Below are 24,703 nucleotides of genomic sequence, written 5' to 3'. Positions count from 1 at the left end.
CATACAGTTGGACTTCAATGAGGTGGTCACATGTTGGGATTGTCCTATTAAGGCAATCCGTGTTCATATGCCCAGTTCGGGCGATGCGCTAGAATGAATAGCTGCTCTGGCAGACTCTGGCCATTACATACATTACATGGACCGCTGTTTATTTGAATGTCTGGCATGTAACTGTAAGAATACTATAGTCACACATTGCAGTTTTGGCGCAACCAAGAGTAAATTCAAAAGGAGAGGAGAAGTAGATTTTATATATATATATATATATATATATATATATATATATATATATATATATATATATATATATATAAATACATATGTCTAAACTAACACTCCTGTGGGGAAGGCAGTTTAGCGCAAATTTAAACAGACAGAGCAAAATAAAGTACACCACATTCTGGTGTAACATAAAACATAAGTATATATTATATATATATATATATAATATATACTTATGTTTTATGTTACACCAGAATGTGGTGTACTTTATTTTGCTCTGTCTGTTTAAATTTGCGCTAAACTGCCTTCCCCACAGGAGTGTTAGTTTAGACATATGTATTTATATATTTGTGTTGTTCGACATACAGTATGTATATTTTATGTTATGTTTCCACTGATTATTTGCTTTGACAGATTCAGGCAATGATGGCTCACTACAACTGCTTTAATTGATATGGCACCGGGAGATACTGCCCGGACACCATCTTAGGTGATTGGCATGCCATAACAACCAGGAGGATGACACCAGCGTGCAGAAGCGAAGCTAAAGGCTCATGGGCCCTTGTGCAAGAATTCAACTTGGGCCCCCTTACCCCTCCCCAACACCACCAGACTCCTGCACACGCCTATGCCCAGAGGCCTTGCCCAACAGACCCCATGAATGCCCCGACAATATAATGCCACCACACAGTCAAATTCCCCCCCCCCCATAGCTGCCCCCCACACAGTATAATGCCCCCCATAGCTGCCCCCACACAGTATATTGCCCCCCAGAGCTGACCACCACAGTATAATGCCCTCCATAGCTGCCCCATACAGTATAATGCCCTCCATAGCTGCCACATACTGTATAATGCCCCACGCAGTATAATGCCCCCATAGCTTCCCCATACAGTATAATGCCCCCATACAGTATAATGCCCCATAGCTGTCCCATACAATATGATGCCCCCTTACAGTATAATGCCCCCCTCAGCTGTCCCATACAGTATGATACCCACTCAGCAGCTACCAAATGAGCCCCCCCCATACCCAGTACAATGCCCCCTTATGTATGTACCTAATAGAAAATGAATAACATAATTACTTACCTAACCCCGTTCCCACGACAGGTGGAGGAGATCCTTTTCCTCCTCCGCACTGTGCTGTGAGTGACTCGGCGCAGACAGGCGCGATGACATCACTACATCGCGCCTGCCTGAGCCGTGCCGCTCGCGGCACAGTGAATGCTGGAGCAAGGCTCCAGAGTTGAACCCAACTGAATGTGCATCCTGAGGACGCAGATTCAGTTGGAAGCGAGACCAGCGCTGTGTGGCAACAGGGGCCCTGCGAGCCCCCCAGGCTTAAGTGCCCAGTCGCAGTTGCGACCGTTGCGACCCCTATAGTTATGCCACTGCCTGGGACACTGCTCTGCTCCTGACAACACTGTCCATATATGGACAGTGATGTCAGGGGCTTTCCCAGAGACAGAGTCCCGGAGCAGAGCCGCTAGCGCTTTGCCTGGGACTCCTTTTCTTCTCCTTACATCACTGTCAATATATAGACAGTGATGCCGTGACGATCGCAGCATCAGCACCCGCTGGCCGAGTGGCCCCCACAAGTGTAGTGGCTCCTAGCAGTTGCCCGGGTTCGCCGGGTGCTGATGCCAGCCCTGATTACTTATGATGACTGTAAATCCACCAATAACGCTGTGATTGGTCAGTCAATACTAACTGTCCAATCACAGCGATCGCCAATACAGAACCTCTCTGATTGGTGGGGTCTGCTAAACAACTATCTATGACAAATATAAAGTACAGTGAAGTTTACCGCTCAGACGGCACTGGTAACAGTCCAATATCATTCAGTATGGGCTCTCTCCCAGAAAAATGCAGTGGACAGTCCGCAATCCAATGAGGGTGTGGATGGTAATTCTTATCCTTGTAGTTCCACCAAGCTCCTTATCGTCTCCCTCCACATTCAAAGAACTCCTGGTAGGAAAAGGATCTTATGTCTCTAATAGATGGAAAAAGGAAGACACATAGTGCAACACCCTCTGCAAAAAGATTGCTCCACGCCAAGTTTAATCCATACTCACAGAAGTAACAAGAAATAAAAGCATCAAGGTAAGTAAAAATCTTTAAAATGTCTAGGCGGCACGCCAAACACTCTCGCCCGACCCTGGGTTTCGCCCTTCCGGCTTCCTCTGGGGCATCAGTGCCGTCTGAGCGGTAAACTTCACTGTACTTTATATTTGTTATTTAGGGTATTTGTTGGATCATACCCAATTTAGTTTTGCCTGCTCCGGTCTGAGAGAGATTTTGTGGGTATTTGAGCCAAGAGAAACCACCATTATATAACTATCTATGACAATTGCAACCTCAGCGCTGTCACTGTGCCATTTGAGACAGTGACAGTTTAATATTCTGACGTACTTGTACGTCGGGTTGCTGTAAAGCGCTCACAATCCTGACGTACAGTGATGTCTTTAGCTGAAAGGGGTTAAATATATTATTATTAAAGTAACCTAAAACCATACTTCCCAACATTAGAATTACCATATGCCCCACCCCTGATCCGCCCACAAACACTCACAGGAACGCCCACTTTGGCCTACATTTGCATAGGCTCCACTTCTTTGAGGTATTCTTGCGGGACAATGCTGTGAAAAACCGGACAGTTGGCAGGTATTCTTAATATATATATATATATATATATATATATATATATATATATATATATATATATATATATATATACATATATATATATATATATATTTATATATACGTTTATTTGTCAGGATATTCAGCAGCATATTGAATGAATGACTTTCCCTCAGATAGAAAAACTGCAATAATAAATGTGAAATTGTCCTGGAGAGATGATGCCACTTCGTTCTGCTCTCTGCTTATAATCCGCCGCCGTGTGCGCTGCCCTGAGGTCAGGATATAAGTAAAGCAGCACGGAAGGAGCGTTCTGTTCCCCCCATGAGAGCCGACCTGAGCGCATAGCAGGAAAGAAGGAAGAATCACATGGAAATGACAATGACTCCCAGCAGATTCACTTCTATACGTTGTGTGCCAGTAACTATAATACATGAGATGTGTGATGTATCTGATGAGTTGTACTGTCGTATTCTCTGGCTGCGCCGGTTTGCATGCTGCTTTGTAGAGAGATAATAGCATAGAAAAGAGACGGAAGAGTTGTCCGCAGCAACCAATCAGATTCCAGGTTTCATTTTTCTAACACAGCTTTGAAAACGAAAGAAGTGATCTGATTGCTTGCTATGGGCAATGTTAACATGCTTTATATCTGCTCCATTTTCTACTTCACATCTACCCAAAAGTAAGCATAGCAACCAATTCAAAAGGCCTCTGAAAGATGAGTGCTGGTAGGTACATTGGAGGGTCTGATAGAGTGACAACCACAGCCTACCGTGCAGTGCCAGTCAGAGCCCCTTAAAAGTGACAGCTACTGTCCAAGAATAGTGACAGCTACAGCCCCCCATAATAGTGACCGCTACTTCCCCCAATAATACAGCTACTGCCCCCAATAATAGTGACCGCTACAGCCATCCATAATAGTGACATTTATGTCTCTACAAACCGAGACAGCCAGACTCCTCCATACCATCAACATCCATAGGGCCTGTGAAAGTGAGTAAAATGTGTTTATGTGACTCCATTTTTTATGTGACTCCATCTTGTATAAATGTGACTCCATCTTGTATGAAAGAATCCATTTTCTTTCATGAGTCATCTGTTTCTTTAACTCCTTTGCGCTCAGCGACGTACTGTTCCATCGTGCTAAGTGCATCGTTCGCGCTCAGTGCCGTAATAGTACGTCGCGGGAGGAACGGCCATTTCGGTCGTTCCACCCGACACATACAGGAGCTGTGACAGCTGCTGTCTCGTACAGCAGCTGCCGCAGCTCCTTCAGCGGGGAATGATCGCGGTGTCCCCGCTGATTAACCCCTTGGAAGCCGCGTTCAATAGCGATCGCGGCTTCTTAGGTGTTAAGCTGCCATCGCCGGCCTGCTACACGATAGCGGCCGGCGATGGTGGCTATGGCAACCGGACGCCTAACAATGGCATCCGGCTATGCCATGTACGGAAGCCTAATGGGTCCTGACCAAGTCAGGACCCACTATGCTTGCTGTCAGTGAGTAGCTGACAGCTCTAATACACTGCACTACGCATGTAGTGCAGTGTATTAGAATAGCGATCAGGGCCTCCTGCCCTCAAGTCCCCTAGTGGGACAAAGTAATAAAGTAAAAAAAAGTTAAAAAAAAATAGTAGTGTAAAAATGAGAAAATAAAAGTTTTAAAAGTAACAAAAGTAAAAATCCCCCTTTTTCCCTTATCAGTCCTTTATTATTAATAAAAATAAATAAATAAACAAATAAACTATACATAATTGGTATCGCCGCGTCCGTAACGGCCTGAACTACAAAAGTATTTTGATATTTATCCCGCGCGGTGAACACCGTAAACGAAAATAATAATAAACCGTACCAGAATCACAATTTTTTGGTCACTTCACCTCCTAAAAAATGGAATAAAAAGAGATCAAAAAGTCGCATGTACCTAACAATGATAACGATCGAAACTGCAGTTCGTTACGCAAAAAATAAGTCCTCGCACGGCTTTATTGATTGGAAAAAAAACAACTTTATGGCTCCTAGACTAAGGCAACACAAAAAGTAAAGGATTTTTAATAAAAAGTATTTTATTGTGAAAATGCCATAAGACATAAAAAAACTATTAACATCTGGTATCGCCGTAATCGTATCGCCCCGCAGAATAAAGTGAATGTCATTTATAGCGCACGGTGGACGCTGTAAAAAAAAATTGAATAAATAACAATAGTAGAATTGCTGTTTTTTAGTCACCACGCCACTTAAAAATAGAATAAAAGCTGATCAAAAAGTCGCATGCACCCCATGAAAACTACAATGGATTCCTCAAGGGGTCTAGTTTCCAAAATTGGGGCTTTCCACTGTTTTGGCACCACAAGACCTCTTCAAATCGGACATGGTACCTAATAAAAAGGAGCCCTCAAAATCCTCTAGGTGCTCCTTTGCTTCGGAGGCCGGTGCTTCAGTCCATTACCGCACTAGGGCCACATGTGGGATATTTCTCAAAACTGCAGAATCTGGGCAATACGTATTGAGTTGCGTTTCTCTGATAAAACCTTCTGTTTTACAGAAAAAAATGGAATAAAAAGGATTTTCTGACAAAAAAAATGAAATATGTACATTTCACCTCTACTTTGCTTTCAATTCCTGTGAAACACCTAAAGGGTTAATAATCTTTCTAAATGCTGTTTTGAATACTTTGAGGGGCCTAGTTTCTAAAATGGGGTGTTTGATAGGGGTTTCTAACATATGGGCCCCTCAAAGCAACTTCAGAACTGAACTGTAACCTAAAAAAAAGAGTATTTTTCTTATCCCACACCCCGATGTACCGCATGACCATGTCCGGGATGCGTTATGAGGCAATACTTCACTTCTTACATTATACTGATAATGAGCCGTGCCCACTCCGAGATGACTCCAGTTTAGACCGTTTGTATAAACGGAGACCCCTATTAGACCATTTCTGTGCCCAGTTTCCAAAAGCATTCACCCCCGAGAAGTGTATTTCTATTGATGAGTCCTTGGTACATTTTAAAGGGAGGCTTCAATTCCGCCAGTACCTGCCAGGTAGGAGGGCAAGGTATGGCGTGAAGATGTATAAGCTGTGCGAGAGTGCATCAGGGTATACCTACAAAGTTAGGCTATATAAAGGGAAGGACACCAGTATTCAGCACCCAGAATGCCCCCCCCCCCCCTTACTGGGAGTTAATGCAAAAATTGTGTGGGATTTGGTGCACCCACTGCTGGACCAGGGTTACTACCTCTGCCTGGATAATTTTTATACCAGCGTCCCACTCTTCAAGTGCCTCGCTTCCAGAAGTCCTGCGGCATGCGGCACTGCTAGAAGAAATCTGAGAGGCCTCCCTAAGAATCTGCAGGGCAAACAAGAAGGGGTGAGAGCAAGGCACATTCTAGCAGCAACATATTGTGTGTCAAGTACAAGGACAAGAGAGATGTCACACCAGTACCCATGTACCTGTACGAGGTACCAGTACAGAGACCCCCAAACCAGACTGCATCCCGGACTACAATAGGTACATGGGAGCATGGCCAGCCTTAGCTATGTGCGACACGTGCGGTCCCACAGGGCGCCGGCCGCCATGCTGTAAGGGGGGCGCCAGTGGCTACAAGCTGAAGAGAGGAGAAATGTTCCTTCCTCTCCACTGCTGTGTGAAGTGAGCGCTGATTGGAGGAGCAGCAGGTACCTCTGTCTGCTCAACCAATCGGCACAGCCTGTACTGCAGTGTCACACAGACTCAGAGCCTCACGCAGCTCCTTCCTGCTGTGCTGCTGCCCCAGTGAAGACTCCTCCACGGAGCTCCGGAGTCAGGTAAGAGCAGCAGCTTTAGCTTAATCTATGTTTATTTATGTGCTGTGTGAGGGAGGAGGAAAGAGGGGGCTTTTAGTGATGTGTAAGGCCTCATGCACACGACCTTAAAAACACCCATTATTGCGGGTCGTAATTATGACCCGCAATAACGGGCTCATAGACTTCTGTTAGCCACGGGTACCTTCCCGTTTTCTCACGGGAAGGTGCCCGTGCCGTTAAAAAAATAGAACATGTTCTATTTTTCTATTTTACGGGCCGTGCTGCTATACTTTATAATGACAGTACGGCTCGCAAAAGCGGCCGGCTGCCCATGGCCGACCGTGCCCGGCCGTGCTCGTAATTACGAGTCGTAATTACGAGCACGGTCGTGTGCATGAGGCCTAACAGGATGTTTTTTTTTTGTTTTCTTTTTGCAAAGATCGATTTTGTGGGGGAGGGGAGACTAGGTTATAGGTGCTTTGTGTGTGTATTTTTTACAGATCGATTTTGAAGGTGAGGGGACATTGCCCTAAATGCTATAGCAGTGTGGGGGGATTCTTTATAAATGTATTTTGTGGGGAGGGGACTTCTGTATAGTTTATTTTGTGGTGTAGGAGCTTATTATGAATCATGGGGAGGGGAACTTAGCATTATGTATGGGGAGAAAGGATTCTTTAGGGTACGGCCACACAGAGTGGCCCCCACACTGTCGCAACGCGGCCAACAACCGCGCTGGCACTATGTAGGAGCGGCTGTCAAATACCTCGTTAAGGGGTATTCCGGTTACACTCGCGTGCGCACTGCCGCTCCATTCATTCTCTATGGGAGCGCCGGAGATAGCCGAGTGCAGTGTTCTGCTTTTTCCGGCGCTCCCATAGAGAATGAATAGGGGGTAAGTTGTTGTAATTTGCAAAATCGTGCGGCCATAAAAGGTGTATTAATTCATGGCCGCACGTTAACGCAGGTAACCGGTCCCTTTATCTGCAAAATTGTGCGGCCATGAATTAATACACCCTTTATGGCCGCACGATTTTGCAAATTTCAACAACTTACCCCCTATCCATTCTCTATGGGAGTGCCGGAAAAAGCTGAACACTGCACTCGGCTATCTCCGGCGCTCCCATAGAGAATGAATGGAGCGGCAGTGCGCGTGCGAATGTAACTGGAATACGTGCGGCCACTAACAGGCTGTTTGACAGCCGCACTGAACATGGTGCCGGCGTGGTTGTTAGCTGCGTTGCGACCGTGTCAGGGCTGCGCCGTGTGGCCTTACCCTTAGGCTGGATTCACACGAGCGTGTGCACACAAAAAACGCGGCGTTTTGCCTGTGCAAAAGGCACTTGACAACTCCGTGTGGCAGCATCATATGATGCGCAGCTGCGTGGTTTTCGCGCAGCCGCCATCATTATGACACTCCATTTGGATGTTTGTAAACAGAAAAGCACGTGGTACTTTTCTGTTTTCATTCATCCTTTTCACAGCTGTTGCGCGAATCACGCTGTTCACACGTTAGTGCTTCCGTGTGGCATGCGTGGTTTTCACGCACCCATTGACTTCAATGGGTGCGTGATGCGCGAAAAACGCTCAAAGAACGGACATGTCATGACTTTTACGAAGTGGACACACGCTGCGTAAAAATCACGCACATGTCTTCACGGCCCCATAGACTAATATAGGTTCGTGCGACGTGCGTGAAAATCACGCGCGTTGCACGGACATATATCCCGTTCGTCTGAATAAGCCCTTAGAGATAATATTTGTGGGGGAGAGCAACTTGATTATAAGGGTAGGAACACACAGGGTGGATACGTAAAACCATACAGTGTATACGTCCTGAGAACCGCAGGGAATTTCACCTGAAAAACGGCACCAAATTTTGGTGCAGTTTTTTGGGTGAAGAGACTGCAGACATTTTTAAAAAAAGCTAATACTCCCAGTCGTAGTCCCTTTCTCTCTCTGAGCGTAGCCCAGCCTCCTGCGATGGCGCTGTCGTCCATGTGACCGCTGCAGCCTTTGATTGGCTGTAGCTGTCACATGGGATGCATCGTCATCCCTGGAGGCCGGGCTACGCTCAGAACAGAATACGCATCGCTATGACTACGGCCGGGTGTATTACCTTTTTTTTTTCTCATTTGAGATTAACGATAAGCAAAGTTTTTATAATTGATCTTCTCCTTTGTTAACACTGACCAAATATCATTATAATTGGTCAGAAACTAGCGAATCATGATGATAATTGGCTAAACTAAATAGGCCTTTAATGGGGGTATATTCAGGCTTAGTGCCTAGGGCAGCGTGAGTTGTAAATACGGCCCTGCTAAAGACGCAGATGCTATCGAACACTATAACGGAGCAGGGAGGTATCTCCCTGCTCTGCAATCTACTAGGCTGGTGGTTCCCAACATGAGGTTCCCATGAGAACCCTCCAGGGGTGCCGCGTCACTCCTCTGGACAACTGCCACGGACGTGCTTTCTCTCCTCCTCCTCATAGCGCGAAGTGGATGTGAGGAGGAGGAGATTTTTTTTGCAGAACCCCTGTAGATAGCACCCCCCGACTAAATGGATAGAGACGTCAGGGGCTTCTCCTGGAGTGGAATCCCCGGTCACAGCGTCTGCAATGCTGAGGACAGGGATTCCGCTTCAGGAGTTAGTTTCCCGATGTCACTGTTCATATATGGACAGAGACATCAAGCGCTCCGTCAAGGAGCAGAATCCCCAGCCACAGGGAACTACAGTGGCGCTATCTACAGGAAGGGAGTGCTACCTACACGGGGACTGTGTGGCACTACCTACAAGGGTGTGTGTGGCACTACAAGGGATCTGTGTGGTACTACCTACAAGGGGGCTGTGCGGCAAGGGGGGGGATTTGTGGCACTACTTACTAGGGATTCACAAAACATCAAAACTTCGATACTGTTTCGATACTGTGCATCCCCAAATGGTTCGAGCCACACAGCTAAGTATAGTAATACATGATGAATGAGAGCGGGGCTGCGGCTGTGTATTACAGCCATTGCCCCGCTCCTGAGTCCTGACAAGTGCGCGCCGCGAGGATAATGCGATGCGGCCAGCGCTGCACTAATGAGCGGCGGCACTGAAGACAGAACATGGCGGGCGCACTGCAAAACACCCCCGTGTTCTGTCTTCGGTGTCTGCGCCGCCGCTCATTAGTGCAGCGCCGGACGCATCACCTCATGCTGACCGCGCGTGTACTTAATGTCAGGAGCGGGGCAATGACTGTATTACACAGCCGCAGCCCCGCTCTATAACGGCGGAGATCAGAGAAACCTCTTATCTCCGCCGCTATTCTCCTGAATGCTGCGATCAAAGCTGAATGCAGCATTCAAGAGGAAAGTGAGAAGAGGGGATTCCCTTGGATCGTGTCACAGGGAATTCCTGTGACGCGATCGAGGGCCATACCATATATGGGCAGACAGCCCATGGTCTATTGAAGGACCCCAGGGCTGTCTTACCATATTTCCTGTTGTTAGGGCATACTTAGGTATGTCCTAACAACTGCCTGTGTACTATACATACACAGGCTAATGTACTGGCATATATCTGATATATGCCAGTATATTAAAGTTTTAAAATAAAGTAAAATTATAAAGTAATGTTAAATTTAAAAAAATACACATACGCTTTTTTTTACAATAAACATTAAAATAAATCTCAATACATAAAATATACACATATTCGGTATTGGCGCGGCCGTAATAACCTTCACAACAATTTTTTTTGCGTCATTTATGATGTGGGCGCTGTAAAAAAAAAATAAAAAAAATTCTTTCACTTATTAATGTGAGGCACGAGGTGTGATGAATTTAACCTTCATGTGCCTCACATTAATAGTAATTAACCCCATCATGTACCTCACACATTAACCCATTATGACTGAGAAACATGGGGTTAATTACTATTAATGTGACGCAAATGGAGGTTAAATTCAGCATCACACCACGCGCCTCACATCAGAAAATGGAAGAACTTTTTTATTTATTACTGTTGGCAAAGTATCGTTTTGGTATCGAAATCGCAATACTACACAAAGTATCGGTATCAAAGTCCAAATTCAGGTATCGTGACATCCCTACTACCTACAAAGGGGCTGTGTGGCACGAACTACAAAAGGGCTGTGTGGCACTACCTACAAGGGGGCCTTGTGGCACTACCTACAAGGGGGCCTTGTGGCACTACCTACAAGAGGGCTGTGTGGCACTACCTACAGGGGGCTGTGTGGCACTACCTACAAGGGGGCTGTGCAGCAAGGGGGGATTTGTGGCACGACCTACAGGGGTCTGTGTGGCACGACCTTCAAGGGGACTGTGTGGCACGACCTACAAAGGGGCTTTGTGGCACGACCTACAAGGGGGCTATGTGGCACGACCTACAAGGGGGCTGTGTGGCACGACCTACAAGGGGGCTGTGTGACGCTATCTACAGGGGGCTGTGTGGTACTATCTACAGGGGGCATCTGTGAGTGGCGGGCTGATGGTCATTTTACTGTGAGTGGGGGGCTGATGGCGTTTTACTGTGAGTGGGGGGCTGATGGTTGTTTTACTGTGAGTGGGGGGCTGATGGTTGTTTTACCCAGGGTTCAGTGCTGGGACCACTATTATTCAACTTATTTATTAATTATATAGAGGATGGGATTAATAGCACTATTTCTATTTTTGCAGATGACACCAAGCTATGTAATATAGTTCAGACTATGGAAGATGTTCATGAATTGCAGGCAGATTTAAACAAACTAAGTGTTTGGGCGTCCACTTGGCAGATGAAGTTTAATGTAGATAAATGTAAAGTTATGCATCTGGGTACCAACAACCTGCATGCATCATATGTCCTAGGGGGAGCTACACTGGCGGATTCACTTGTTGAGAAGGATCTGGGTGTACTTGTAAATCATAAACTCAATAACAGCATGCAGTGTCAATCAGCTGCTTCAAAGGCCAGCAGGATATTGTCGTGTATTAAAAGAGGCATTGACTCACGGGACAGGGATGTAATATTGCCACTGTAGGCTATGTTCACACGGGGTATTTTGCCGAGTTTTTTGACGCGGAAACCGCGTCGCAAAACTCGGCAAAAACGGCCCGAGAACGCCTCCCATTGATTTCAATGGGAGGCGTCGGCGTCTTTTTCCCGCGAGCAGTAAAACTGCCTCGCGGGAAAAAGAAGCGACATGCCCTATCTTCGGGCGCTTCCGCCTCCGACCTCCCATTGACTTCAATGGGAGGCAGGAGAAAGCGTATTTCTCGCTGTTTTATGCCCGCGGCGCTCAATGGCCGCGGGCGAAAAACGGCGCGATAATCGCCGCGAAAATCGGCGTGCAGGGAGAGGAATATCTGCCTCAAAGTTCCAAACGGAATTTTGAGGCAGATATTCCTCCCCCAAAATACTCCGTGTGAACATAGCCTTCTAAAGCATTAGTGAGGCCTCATCTAGAATATGCAGTTCAGTTCTGGGCTCCAGTTCATAGAAAGGATGCCCTGGAGTTGGAAAAAATACAAAGTAGAGCAACGAAGCTAATTAGGGGCATGGAGAATTTAAGTTATGAGGAAAGATTAAAAGAATTAAACCTATTTAGCCTTGAAAAAAGACGACTAAGGGGGGACATGATTAACTTATATAAATATATTAATGGCACATACAAAAAATATGGTGAAATCCTGTTCCTTGTAAAACCCCCTCAAAAAACAAGGGGGCACTCCCTCCGTCTGGAGAAAAAAAGGTTCAACATGCAGAGGCGACAAGCCTTCTTTACCGTGAGAACTGTGAATCTATGGAATAGCCTACCGCAGGAGCTGGTCACAGCAGGGACAGTAGATGGCTTTAAAAAAGGGTTAGATAATTTCCTAGAACAAAAAAATATAAACTCCTATGTGTAGAAATTTTTACTTCCCTTTTCCCGTCCCTTGGTTGAACTTGATGGACATGTGTCTTTTTTCAGCCGTACTAACTATGTAACTATGTAACTATGTAACTATGTAACTGTGAGTGGAGGGGCTGATGGTCATTTTACTGAGTGGGGGGCTGATGGTCATTTTACTGTGAGTGGAGGGGCTGATGGTTATTTCACTGTGAGTGGGGGGGGGGGGGCTGATGGTCTTAAAGTGGTTTCCACCTCTGACCTCCAATTGAAATTAATAGTAGGAAGAAAATAGCTGTGGCGCTCGTTTGGAGATTTTTTTGCTGTGTCTTTTGCATTCGCATCAACGGCTTAAAAAAAAAACGCAAAAAAACCCCCATCAAATAACGCTGTCAATTCAGAAGCAGATTTTTTCTGCCTTACAAAAAACGCTGTGTGAACATACCCTAAGAATGTAGTGCTTATTTTTAGCTATTTTCTGTCTTTCTCTAAACAATTTTTGGTAGGGGGGCCCTGAGGAATTTTTTTTTCCAGGGGTGGCTCAGGTCCGAAAAGGTAGGGAAACTCTGTACTAGGCTACAGAGACGCCTGCAGCCTATGAGGCGCAGGGACAGGATCCCTGCGCAGTCGGCGTGATGACATCTCTGGATCAAGCCGGCCTACGCAAGGATCCTGTCAGGTGGAGGTGGGGGGCAGTATGGCACTGTCTACAAGGGGGATGTGGGGGCTGTATGTCACTCTCTACAAGGGGGATGTGGGGGCTGTATGTCACTCTCTACAAGGGGGATGTAGGGGCTGTATGTCCCTCTACAAGGGGGATTTGGGGGCTGTATGTCACTCTCTACAAGGGGGAGTTGAGGGGCACTGTTTACAAGATGGAGGTGGGGCTGCATGACACTCTACAAGGGGCAGATGGGGGCTGTATGGCACTGTCTACAAGGAGGAGGTGGGGGATTATGTCACTGTCTACAGGGAGGCTGTACGGCACAATCTACAGGGGGCACTTTCTACAAGGGGGGCTGTGGGGGCATTATACTCTGTGGAGGCCACTAAGCGGACATCATACTGTGTAGGGGCACTACAGGAGGCAATATAATGTGTGTGACACTTAGGGGGCATAACACTGTGTGGGCACAATTAGAGGACAAAATACTGTGTCCTTGAAGGCGTTATAATATATTACATTATTAAATATTATTATTATACTGTGTGTGGGGCACTAAAGGGGCATTACACTGTGTGGGGGCACTATATAGGGCATTATACTGTGGGGAGGAATTATGCATTTTTATGGGGCATTTTTTATATAATGGCGTGGGGCGCCGAAAGATAAATTTGCACGGGGCGCCATCTACCCTAAGGCCGGCCCTGCATGTGAGGGGTGGACTTGTCAGCTCAAGTCCTGAAGCCCTACAGCGCCATGCGGTGTGGTATAAGAAGCTGGCCGGGCACATCATACAGATGGCATTGTACAATGCGTACGTGGTATGTCGATGTGCAGGCCAGAAGGGAACTTTCCTGGAATTTCAAGAGGTGGTTATCAAGAACCTAATCTTTAGGGACCAAGAAGGGGGGACACTGAGTACTTCTGGAAGCGAGGCCACACGCATCGTACCAGGGCAACACTTTCCAGGAGAAGTTTCCCAAACTGGCAAGAAGGGAAAAAGTCAAAAGAGGTGCAAAGTCTGCTATAAGAGGGGGATAAGGTAGGACACAATATATCAATGTGACACGTGTCCCGAAAAACCAGGGATCTGTATGAAAGTGTTTTAAAATGTATCATACATCCCTTCATTTTCAATCTACCCCAGTATTACTTACCCTGACGCACTCCGCACAGCTTATCCCCCTCATCTTTCCCCTCTGGGCCCTGCTGTGTGCCCAGGCAGTAGATAACAGCCACATGTAGGGTATTGCCATACCCGGGAGAACCCACATTACAGTTTATGGGGTATATATCTCCGCTGGCACATGCTGGGCACACTATATCGGACACTGAAATTGCATTAATGTATAGATAATTGCACATCTCACTCTGCCCCATCTGCTGCGCATTATCTTTTACACAATACCTGTGGGGTCACTACACCTCTAAATGAATGCCTTATGGGTGTAGTTTTTAAAACTGGGTCACTTCTCTGGGGTTTCAACTGTACTGGTACCTCAGGGGCTTCTGCGTACATGACTTCGCACCAGAAAATCCCCAGTAGGCCAAATGGTGGTCCTTTCCTTCTGAGCCCTCCCATGGGCCCAAACGGCAGTTTATCACCACAAATGGGGTATTTTCACACTCAGGACAAATTGGGCGACAAAATGGGCATTTTGTTCCAGGTGAAAATAAGAAATGTTGATAAAAAATGACATCTTATTGGAAAAAAAATTCATTTTTTTAATTTTACAGCTCAATTCAAATACGCGCTGTGAAAAAACTGTGGGGTCAAAATGGTAACAAGACCAATAAATAAATTCCTTGAGGGGTTCAGTTTCCAAAATGGGGTCACTTTTGGGGGATTCCTACTGTTTTGGCACCTCAACATCTCTTCAAACCTGCCATGCTGCCTAAAATATATTCTAATAAAAAAAGAGGCCTCAAAATGCACTAGGTGCTTCTTTGCTTCTGGGGCTTGTGTTTTAGTCCACGAGAGCACTAAAGCCACATGTGGGACATTTCTAAGAACTGCAGAATCTGGACAATACATATTTAGTAGTGTGTCTCTAGTAAAAACCTTCTGTGTTACAGAACAAAATGGAATAAAATTTAAATTCAGCAAGAAAAATGAAATTTGCAAATTTTACCTCCACTTTGCTTTAGTTCCTGTGAAATGCATAAAGGGTTAAAAAAAAAACGTTCTAAATGCTGTTTTGAATACTTTGAGGGGTCTACTTTTTTTAAATGGGGTGTTTTATAGAGGTTTCTAATACATAGGCCCCTCAAAGCCACTTTAGAACTGTACAGGTACCTTAAAAAAAGGCTTTTGACATTTTCTTAAAAATATGAGAAACTGCTGTTTATGTTCTAAGTCTTGTAACGTCCAAGAGAAATAAAAGAATGTTCAAAAAACGATGCCAATCTAAAGTAGACATATGGGAAATGTGAACTAGTAACTATTTTGGGTGGTATAAGCGTCTGTTTTACAAGCAGATGCATTAAAATTCAGAAAAATGTTATTTTTTCAAAATTTTCTCTAAATTTTGCAATTTTTCACAAATAGACACTGAATATATCGACCAAATTTTACCACTGGCATAAAGCCCAATGTGTCACGAGAAAACCATCTCAGAATCGCTTGGATAGGTTTAAGCATTCCGAAGTTACTACCACATAAAGTGAAATATGTCAGATTTGAAAAATGGTATCTGAGCCTTAAAGGGGTTGTCCGAGATAACATAATATTTTAAATAACACCATTAAATCATTTAAGTTAAAAAAATAAATACATTTGTAATATACTTACATTTTCCAAAGTGGCCCCGTTTCCAGATCCTGCCGTCAGGAACTTGATTGTTGACGTCTCTCTCTGCTCCGGCTCTGCCGCGTTGTTGATCTTGAATTCTTGCCGGGTACACGACACGTCACTTGTGACGTGGTGTATATCGGCTTGTTCTGTTGCAACGCGCATGCGCGGCCCCTGCTGTTATCTCGAGAACAGCAGGGACCGCGAGAACAGCAGTGACAGCGCATGCGCGTTACTGCATGTGAAGCAGAAGAAGCCGATCTACACCACGTGACAAGTGACGTGTCGTATACCATCCGAAGTCTCTCTGGTGCGAGACCATGTGATCGGGATACGACACGACAGTGGAGGCGGCTGAAAAGGTGACGTCAGAGCTCAAGTGACCAGAAGGAAGAAGCAGCCGGAGCAGAGAACAGAAGCAAGATTGCACAGGTAAGTATATTATGCAATTTTTAATATGTGTAATGTATTTCTAAATGTACTTAAAAAAAAAATCTCGAACAACCCCTTTAAGGCCCAAACTAGGCTGTGTCCTTAAGGGATTAACCTGCAGTTTTCTTCAGTGAACATTCCTCCCAAAATACTGTACCACAATGTGGTGCAGTATTTCAGCCGGAATTCCCTGCGGGGTCCAGAGCGGATACACTGTGGGATTATATTATTATATGGTTATTATGAGCTGAGTATGTAATATGACTGTGAATAAGGCTCTGTTCACATTAGCGTTGCAGGCTCTTTTCAGACACCAGACTATTGGAAGTTTTTAGCAACCAAGGATTTGTGAAGTCTGATTTTGCAGATGAGCTCCGGCTTCTCCAAGCTGGCACTGATGTCATAGGGACTAGTTTACTATGTACTGTGTAATGTGACTGCGGGGGCTGATAAGGGGCACATGGGTATGATTTTAACCTTTACTAGATGTGTTTAGTGCCCGCTTATCTCCCCTCCAAGATGCATATTTAGGGGACAGTTGTTCCATATTTGACTCTTAAAATGAATATAATGTAAATGTATTGAGAATAAATAATAATTGACCGGGGATCTTCGTGCCACGATCATATACGTGCCCAGCGAATATATTGGGCCCATGCTGGGTCATCAATGTCAGACTTTCATGGGACAGGCCGGGAGGTTTTGGCACATCTCTCCCAAGAGCAGATTTCAGAATCGGACACTGGCCCTAGGGGTTGGCACATCTCACTGCAACCCACCTGCCAGTCTCCATAGCAGTGAAGCTATTGACTATATTGCCTAGACCCAACTAGCGCAGCTATGATGCGTCTTCACACTGGGGACAGTGCTTAGTCTTTAAAATGCAGCTCTTCCCGCCTAATGTGGTTTAGTAAGTGAGTAAGCTGCGGTGTAACCTGTACAAGCTACATGGCTGAAAACTGCATTGCAAAAGGCCGGTAACTGCTGTAACCATTACGCATTGTGCCCCCGCCAGAGTTAAAGTCTTGTTTCATTGAACTATACTGTGTCTGCCTTCATGACTGCACCTTCCTCAAGTGGGAACCAGTGTCAGGGGCCACAGTCACTAAAAATTGACCCTCTTACAAGCAGCCACATTTATTTATTTATTTTTAATCCTTTACAACCCCTTTAAGGACTACTTACTTGGTAAAATTCAAGAGATTCTACAAAAGAAAATTAGGCTTTTGAATGGGTTCGCTTCATACACATGCTAGAGCCACATACATAGAGACTATATAGCAGGCCCCATATGGCAGACTCGACTGTCCTGTACTATATAACTGCAGACACTCTGTGTATTACCCTATGGTACCTCCATACAGCACTGTGTTACAGAAATATTCTCGCCTAGAAGAACTGCTTTTGCTTCTGCTGGATTCCATTTGCTTCTTTATGATATTGTAGAATGAATACCAATGGGAATTTTTTTTGGTTAGAGCCTAACCTTTAATGTGAGATTTATTTCACTTTTTAGCAATTTAAGATAGTGATACAATTGTATCCATACAGTTCGTTCTCTAGCGCTTGCGCACTTTACATTGACATATGTAATAAGTTCAGATAGGACAAGGATGAGATTTAAATGGTTAATACCATCACACTCTAGTATGTATAATTTATTTTAGAATTTTCCTGGTTTTTATTTATTTTTATATTTTTATATTTTTTCAAAAAATATTATGTTTAAATATTTTAGTTCGAAGTTGGGACCGGTACCCTCCTTGTCACAAGGTGTGTGCCAGGAACTGATGCAACATGAGCAGCTGCTCTAGGAGTTCCTCTATATGAATCTCTTATATTTCAGCTACTGCTGCTATAGAGATCTCTGTGCAGCTCTCTTATTAGCAGATCAGCTGCTTTATCAAGCCCAGTAGTGCCAGTAGCTGATACAGCTTCAGCTGCTGCTGCTGTGGATTCCACTGTGAGGATCTCGTGTTTAGCAACACACTAATCCTGCCTATCTGTAGTTATCAAGCTAGATAACTAGATAAAGTCTTGATACTGTGTATTATACCTCCAATACATTTCATCAATGACAGGCTAAACTTCATGGAAAGACCTTCATGGTGCTTAGTCATATACAAACATCACAGGTTGGCTACCAGAGGTGTCAATGCTTTGTAGAATAGCATCATGTTACTGAACTAAAAAAAAAATCTAGGATTTTTTTGTTTTTTAGAAAAGACCATAATGTTGTATTAATACATGACTATACTTAAAAATTATGTTTCATCATAACATTTCGGAATAAAATTATTATTCTATGCACGTGGAATACAATTTGTTTTTGGATTCAATGATAAAGGAGAGAATCGGGTGGTTTATGAAAAAATCTAAACTATATCTCTATGTAGGGGATCAGCATTCATGATTTCTGTAACGTCCGTGGTCGCTGACCACGAACTCCTCTCATCCTGCCGACGCCTTTCTCTCCAGAGATGCCAGCACATCCGGCCGTCCTGTTCCGCGGTGACCACTAGGGTGCGCTCGTGAGATCAGTCCAGCCTTAAAGAGCTGGAGCGCACACATGTGTGAGATTGAGCTGATTGCTCCCAGATCACCCTGGACTATAAGAAGGGCCCTGACCCTTCCTTCATTGCCTGAGCGTTGTTTGTACCTACCCGTGTCAGTCTTTGCAAATGGTCCCTTGAGTGTTCTCTAGTTCCCAGTGTTCCCGTTTCTGCTACCTGTATCTTGTATCCCGTGCTTCTGTGTTCCTGTGCTGTATAGAGTTGGAGACGTGTTGTGTCGCCTGCTACACCCACTGTGTTTCACCGCACCTGTTGTCTGCCCGCTGCCAGAGTTCGATCCAAGTCTAAACCATCGCTACTGTCTGAATTGCCACAGGTACCTTTATCCGAACTATAGACATTGACTTTGTACCCTGTTTTGCCAGCTGCTATACTGCTACGGCAGTATGGCCCAGTTGGTCCACATACCCACAGATCGTGACAATATCTGACAAGGACGTCATTATATATATATATATATATATATATATATATATATATATAGTACAGTAGCTCCTAAGAACTAGTGCGAAATCTGTAATTGGGCCCCCAACTAATATGGGACATTTATATTACTGGTGTCGTCTTATGTGGCAGAGGCTTTAGGCCTTTTAAGCAGCAGGGCCCAGATGCAACTATTACCCCTGCACCCTCCCCCATACCTATGCCCCTGGTGACACCATTGAAATTGGTAAAGTCTACAGAAACCTTGTAACAATTGTTGAATGCATCAGATATACAGTTTAAGGCTGAGTGAGTATGATTGGAGATAATTTATGATGGGACTTTCCTAAGTCAAATAATACAGTCACTACCTTAAACCCTCAACCAGACCCTTTCCATTGTCTGTGCCCGGTCAACAAGAGCAGCAAGTAATTAAATGCAAGTGATGTCAGGAAATTTTATTTTATGGATCAATTCCACTTTTCCACCCACAGAAACAAAGGGATTTTTCTCCTATTCATGTCTACAAATCATACAATATACCGGCGGGAGGTTCTAATTATATGTCCATGAAAATAAGAATAAGGAAATTGAGTCATTGATTTCAAATCACAGCTGCTTATTCGTGTGAATCCACGGGGCAGAATATTTTTAGAATTTTCTAGAGAAAATTAAAAAATTGATTGTCTAAATTTAATAGTATGTGTTTCTGAAAAAATATTAGCACTTAAAATAGTAATTCCATCTAAGTATGTATAAATGAAATTAACGGCGTTGTATGAAATTAGAATTATGAGTCATTTAAGAAACCACCCTGAATGTTTTTAATTCTGCAGAAATTCAGGACTGAGAAGCTCTGGAGCCTCAGAGGTGCACTTATGCGGGGATCCTAGTGATGTCAGAACTGTGCTGGGTGCCCGTAGCCAATCAGATGCCTCCCATTTGCTGTTTTACCAAGTAATAAACGGCAGCAGCATCTCCCTCCTCTCCCTGCCTAATATTTACTGTTTTACTGGCCGAATTTTTGGTAACTGAGGAGAATTATAAACATCAGGAAGATGCCCCTTTGCAATAAAATAAAAATTATATATTACAAACTTACACATGTTCTACTGATCTATATATATATATATATATATATATATATATATATATGTAAACTACCGTTCAAAAGTTTAGGGTCGCTTCGAAATTTCCTTATTTTTGCAAGAAAAGCACGTTTTTTTTCAATGAAGATAACATTAAATTAATCATAAATACACTCTATACATTGTTAATGTGCTAAATAACTATTCTAGCTGCAAACGTCCGGTTTTTAATGCAACATCTACATACGTGTATAGAGGCCCATTTCCAGCAACCATCACTCCAGTGTTCTAATGGTACATTGTGTATGCTAACTGTGTTAGAAGGCTAATGGATGATTAGAAAACACTTGAAAACCCTTGTGCAATTATGTTAGCACCGCTGTAAACATTTTTGCTGTTTAGAGGAGCTATAAAACTGACCTTCCTTTAAGCTAGTTGAGAATCTGGAGCATTACATTTGTGGGTTCGATTAAACTCTCAAAATGGGCTAGAAAAAGAGAGCTTTCATGTGAAACTCGACAGTCTATTCTTGTTCTTAGAAATGAAGGCTATTCCATGCGAGAAATTGCCAAGAAACTGAAGATTTCCTACAACAGTGTGTACTACTACCTTCAGAGGACAGCACAAACAGGATCTAACCAGAGCAGAAAGAGAAGTGGGAGGCCCCGCTGCACAACTGAGCAACAAGACGAGTACATTAGAGTCTCTAGTTTGAGAAATAGACGCCTCACAGGTCCTCAACTGGCAGCTTCATTAAATAGTACCCGCAAAACGCCAGTGTCAACGTCTATAGTGAAGAGGCGACTCCGGGATGCTGGCCTTCAGGGCAGATTGGCAAAGAAGAAGCCATATCTGAGACTGGCTAATAAAAGGAAAAGATTAATATGGGCAAAAGCACACAGACATTGGACAGAGGAAGATTGGAAAAAAGTGTTATGGACAGACATATCGAAGTTTGAGAACATTTGTGAGACGCAGAACAACTGAAAACATGCTGGAAGAGGGCCTGACGCTATCTGTCAAGCATGGTGGAGGTAATGCGATGGTCTGGGGTTGCTTTGGTGCTGGTAAAGTGGGAGATTTGTACAAGGTAAAAGGGATTTTGAATAAGGAAGGCTATCCCTCCATTTTGCAACGCCATGCCATACCCTGTGGACAGCGCTTGATTGGCGCCAATTTCATCCTACAACAGGACAATGACCCAAAGCACACCTCCAAATTATGCAAGAACTATTTAGGGAAGAAGCAGGCAGCTGGTATTCTATCTGTAATGGAGTGGCCAGCGCAGTCACCAGATCTCAACCCCATAGAGCTGTTGTGGGAGCAGCTTGACCGTATGGTACGCAAGAAGTGCCCATCAAGCCAATCCAACTTCTGGGAGGGCCTTCTGGAAGCATGGGGTGAAATTTCTCCCGATTACCTCAGCAAATTAACAGCTAGAATGCCAAAGGTCTGCAATGCTGCAATTGCTGCAAATGGAGCATTCTTTGACGAAAGCAAAGTTTGAAGAAGAAAATTATTATTTCAAATAAAAATCATTACTTCTAACCTTGTCAATGTCTTGACTATATTTTCTAGTCATTCTGCAACTCATTTGATAAATAGAAGTGTGAGTTTTCATGAAAAACACTAAATTGTCTGGGTGACCCCAAACTTTTGAACGGTAGTGTGTGTGTGTATATATATATATATATATATATATATATATATATATATATATATACACTCAGAAAAATGGGTGCACTTTAAAGGCTATTTACACCTTTGAAAATTTTTTAAGAAAAATGTCTCCGTGTGTTTGCTGCAACTTTCTAATTACTTTTTATAAAAATTATTTTTACTATTTACTTGTATCTAGCGCTGGAACAAGAATCCATCAGGTCAGTGGCACTGACAGGTTCATTAATAAAAAGTAATTAGAAAGTTGCATCAAACACACTTATACACCGCGTTCCAAATTATTATGCAAATGTTATTTTTTTTTATTTTCCTAAATAGTCAATGCAAATGACAGTCAGTATAATCTTCAAGCCATCAACCGTTGGAGTATAATGCAAATTTTATTGAACAAATCTCCTAATGATAACAGATTTTTTTTTAGAAGTAAAAAACTCAAAATGCACTGTTTCAAATTATTATGCACAACAGAGATCAAAACATTGTAAAGAGAACTAAAATGGTAATTTGTTGAATTTGCAGCATCAGGAGGTCATATTTACAGAAATCAAAAGCTCTTTCAATAAAAAAAAACTTAACAGGCCAAGTTACATGTTAACATAGGACCCCTTCTTTGATATCACCTTCACAATTCTTGCATCCATTGAATTTGTGAGTATTTGGACATTTTCTGCTTGAATATCTTTGCAGGATGTCAGAATAGCTTCTCAGAGCTTCTGTTTTGATGTGAACTACCTCCCACCCTCATAGATATTTTGCTTGAGGATGCTCCAAAGGTTCTCAATAGGGTTGAGGTCAGGGGAACATGGGGGCCACACCATGAGTTTCTCTCCTTTTATGCCCATAGCAGCCAATGACACAGAGGTATTCTTTGAAGCATGAGATGGTGCATTGTCATGCATGAAGATAATTTTGCTACGGAAGGCACGGTTCTACTTTTTGTACCACGGAAGAAAGTGGTCAGTCATAAACTCTACGTACTTTGCAGAGGTCATTTTCACACCAAGGAAGAAAGTAAATAGGAGGGAACCTCCAGCTCACCTTGAGGCAGAAGAATAACAGAATGCCTGATGCGCACGGATCCTCGTGTCGGCACACGCTGATGAAATTGTAACGGAAGAAAGAAGTTGAGATCCAGCGCACAAATGTGTTAAAATGGAATCCAGTTCCAATTTTATTGGAAAAACAGCATAAAACAGGGAGTCTTATTCCCCAGTGGGTAGGGTGGATATAGGTAGAAGAAAAATGAAAGCGTAGCCTACGCGTTTCAGACGATAGCCTCGTCCTTAGTCATGGCTAATTCTCAGCCATGACTAAGGACGAGGCTATCGTCTGAAACGCGTAGGCTACGCTTTCATTTTTCTTCTACCTATATCCACCCTACCCACTGGGGAATAAGACTCCCTGTTTTATGCTGTTTTTCCAATAAAATTGGAACTGGATTCCATTTTAACACATTTGTGCGCTGGATCTCAACTTCTTTCTTCCGTTACAATGTCATTTTCACACCGTCAGGGACCCTAAAGGGGCCTACCAGCTCTCTCCCCATGATTCCAGCCCAAAATATGACTCCGCCACCTCCTTGCTGACATCGCAGCCTTGTTGGGACATGGTGGCCATTTACCAAGAATCCACTACTCCATCCATCTGGACCATCCAGGGTTGCACGGCACTCATCAGTAAACAGTTTGAAAATTAGTCTTCATGTATTTCTGAGCCCACTGCAACCGTTTCTGCTTGTGAGAATTGTTTAGGGGTGGCCGAATAATAGCTTTATGCACACTTGCAAACCTCTGGCGGATCCTACACCTTGAGGTTTGTGGGACTCCAGAGGCACCAGCGGCTTCAAATACCTGTTTTGCTGCTTTGTAATGGCATTTTAGCAGCTGCTCTCCTAATCCTATTAATTTGTCTGGCAGAAACCTTCCTCATTATGCCTTTATCTGAACGAACCCGTCTGAGCTCTGAATCAGCCACAAATCTTTTCACAGTACGATGATCACGCTTAAGTTTTCTTGAAATATCCAATGTTTTCATACCTTGTCCAAGGTATTGCACTATTTCACGCTTTTCGGCAGCAGAGAGATCCTTTTTATTTCCCATATTGCTTGAAACCTGTTGCCTGCTTAATAATGTGGAACGTCCTTCTTAAGTAGTTTTCCTTTGATTGGGCACACCTGGCAAACTAATTATCACAGGTGTCTGAGATTGATTACAATGATCCAAAGAGCCCTTAGACACAATACCATCCATGAGTTTAATTGAAAAACTAATAATTAAATGTTTATGACACTTAAATCCAATGTGCATAATAATTTGGAACACGGTGTACACATTTTTATTAAAAAATATATATATATATGTTTTCAAAGTTGTACATGGCCTTTAAAGTGTTGATACATTTTGTATTTGTTAGAAGATAGTTAGTGTATGTGCACACACACTAATTACGTCCGTAATTGACGGACGTATTTCGGCCGCAAGTCCCGGACCGAACACAGTGCAGGGAGCCGGGCTCCTAGCATCATACTTAT

The 24,703-nt window shown here is 43.8% G+C and overlaps 1 protein-coding gene across 2 annotated transcripts in view; it reads left to right on the top strand.

The window, feature by feature from the left end:
- The first annotated feature begins 3,464 nt into the window (after positions 1-3,464).
- LOC142740475 (collagenase 3-like) overlaps positions 3,465-24,703 on the top strand; it is a 36,748-nt gene continuing 15,509 nt past the window's right edge. The window contains exon 1 of one of the 2 annotated variants that reach the window (XM_075849975.1): positions 3,465-3,549. In XM_075849975.1, the coding sequence (XP_075706090.1) occupies positions 3,491-3,549 (59 nt within the window). In that variant the 5' untranslated portion in view covers positions 3,465-3,490. Of the gene's footprint in view, positions 3,861-24,703 lie in introns of both variants that reach the window. The other variant, XM_075849976.1, reaches the window with a different exon arrangement.

Source organism: Rhinoderma darwinii, chromosome 2, assembly GCF_050947455.1.
Source record: "Rhinoderma darwinii isolate aRhiDar2 chromosome 2, aRhiDar2.hap1, whole genome shotgun sequence".
NCBI lineage: Eukaryota > Metazoa > Chordata > Amphibia > Anura > Rhinodermatidae > Rhinoderma > Rhinoderma darwinii.
This window is presented reverse-complemented; position numbering and strand designations above follow the sequence as displayed.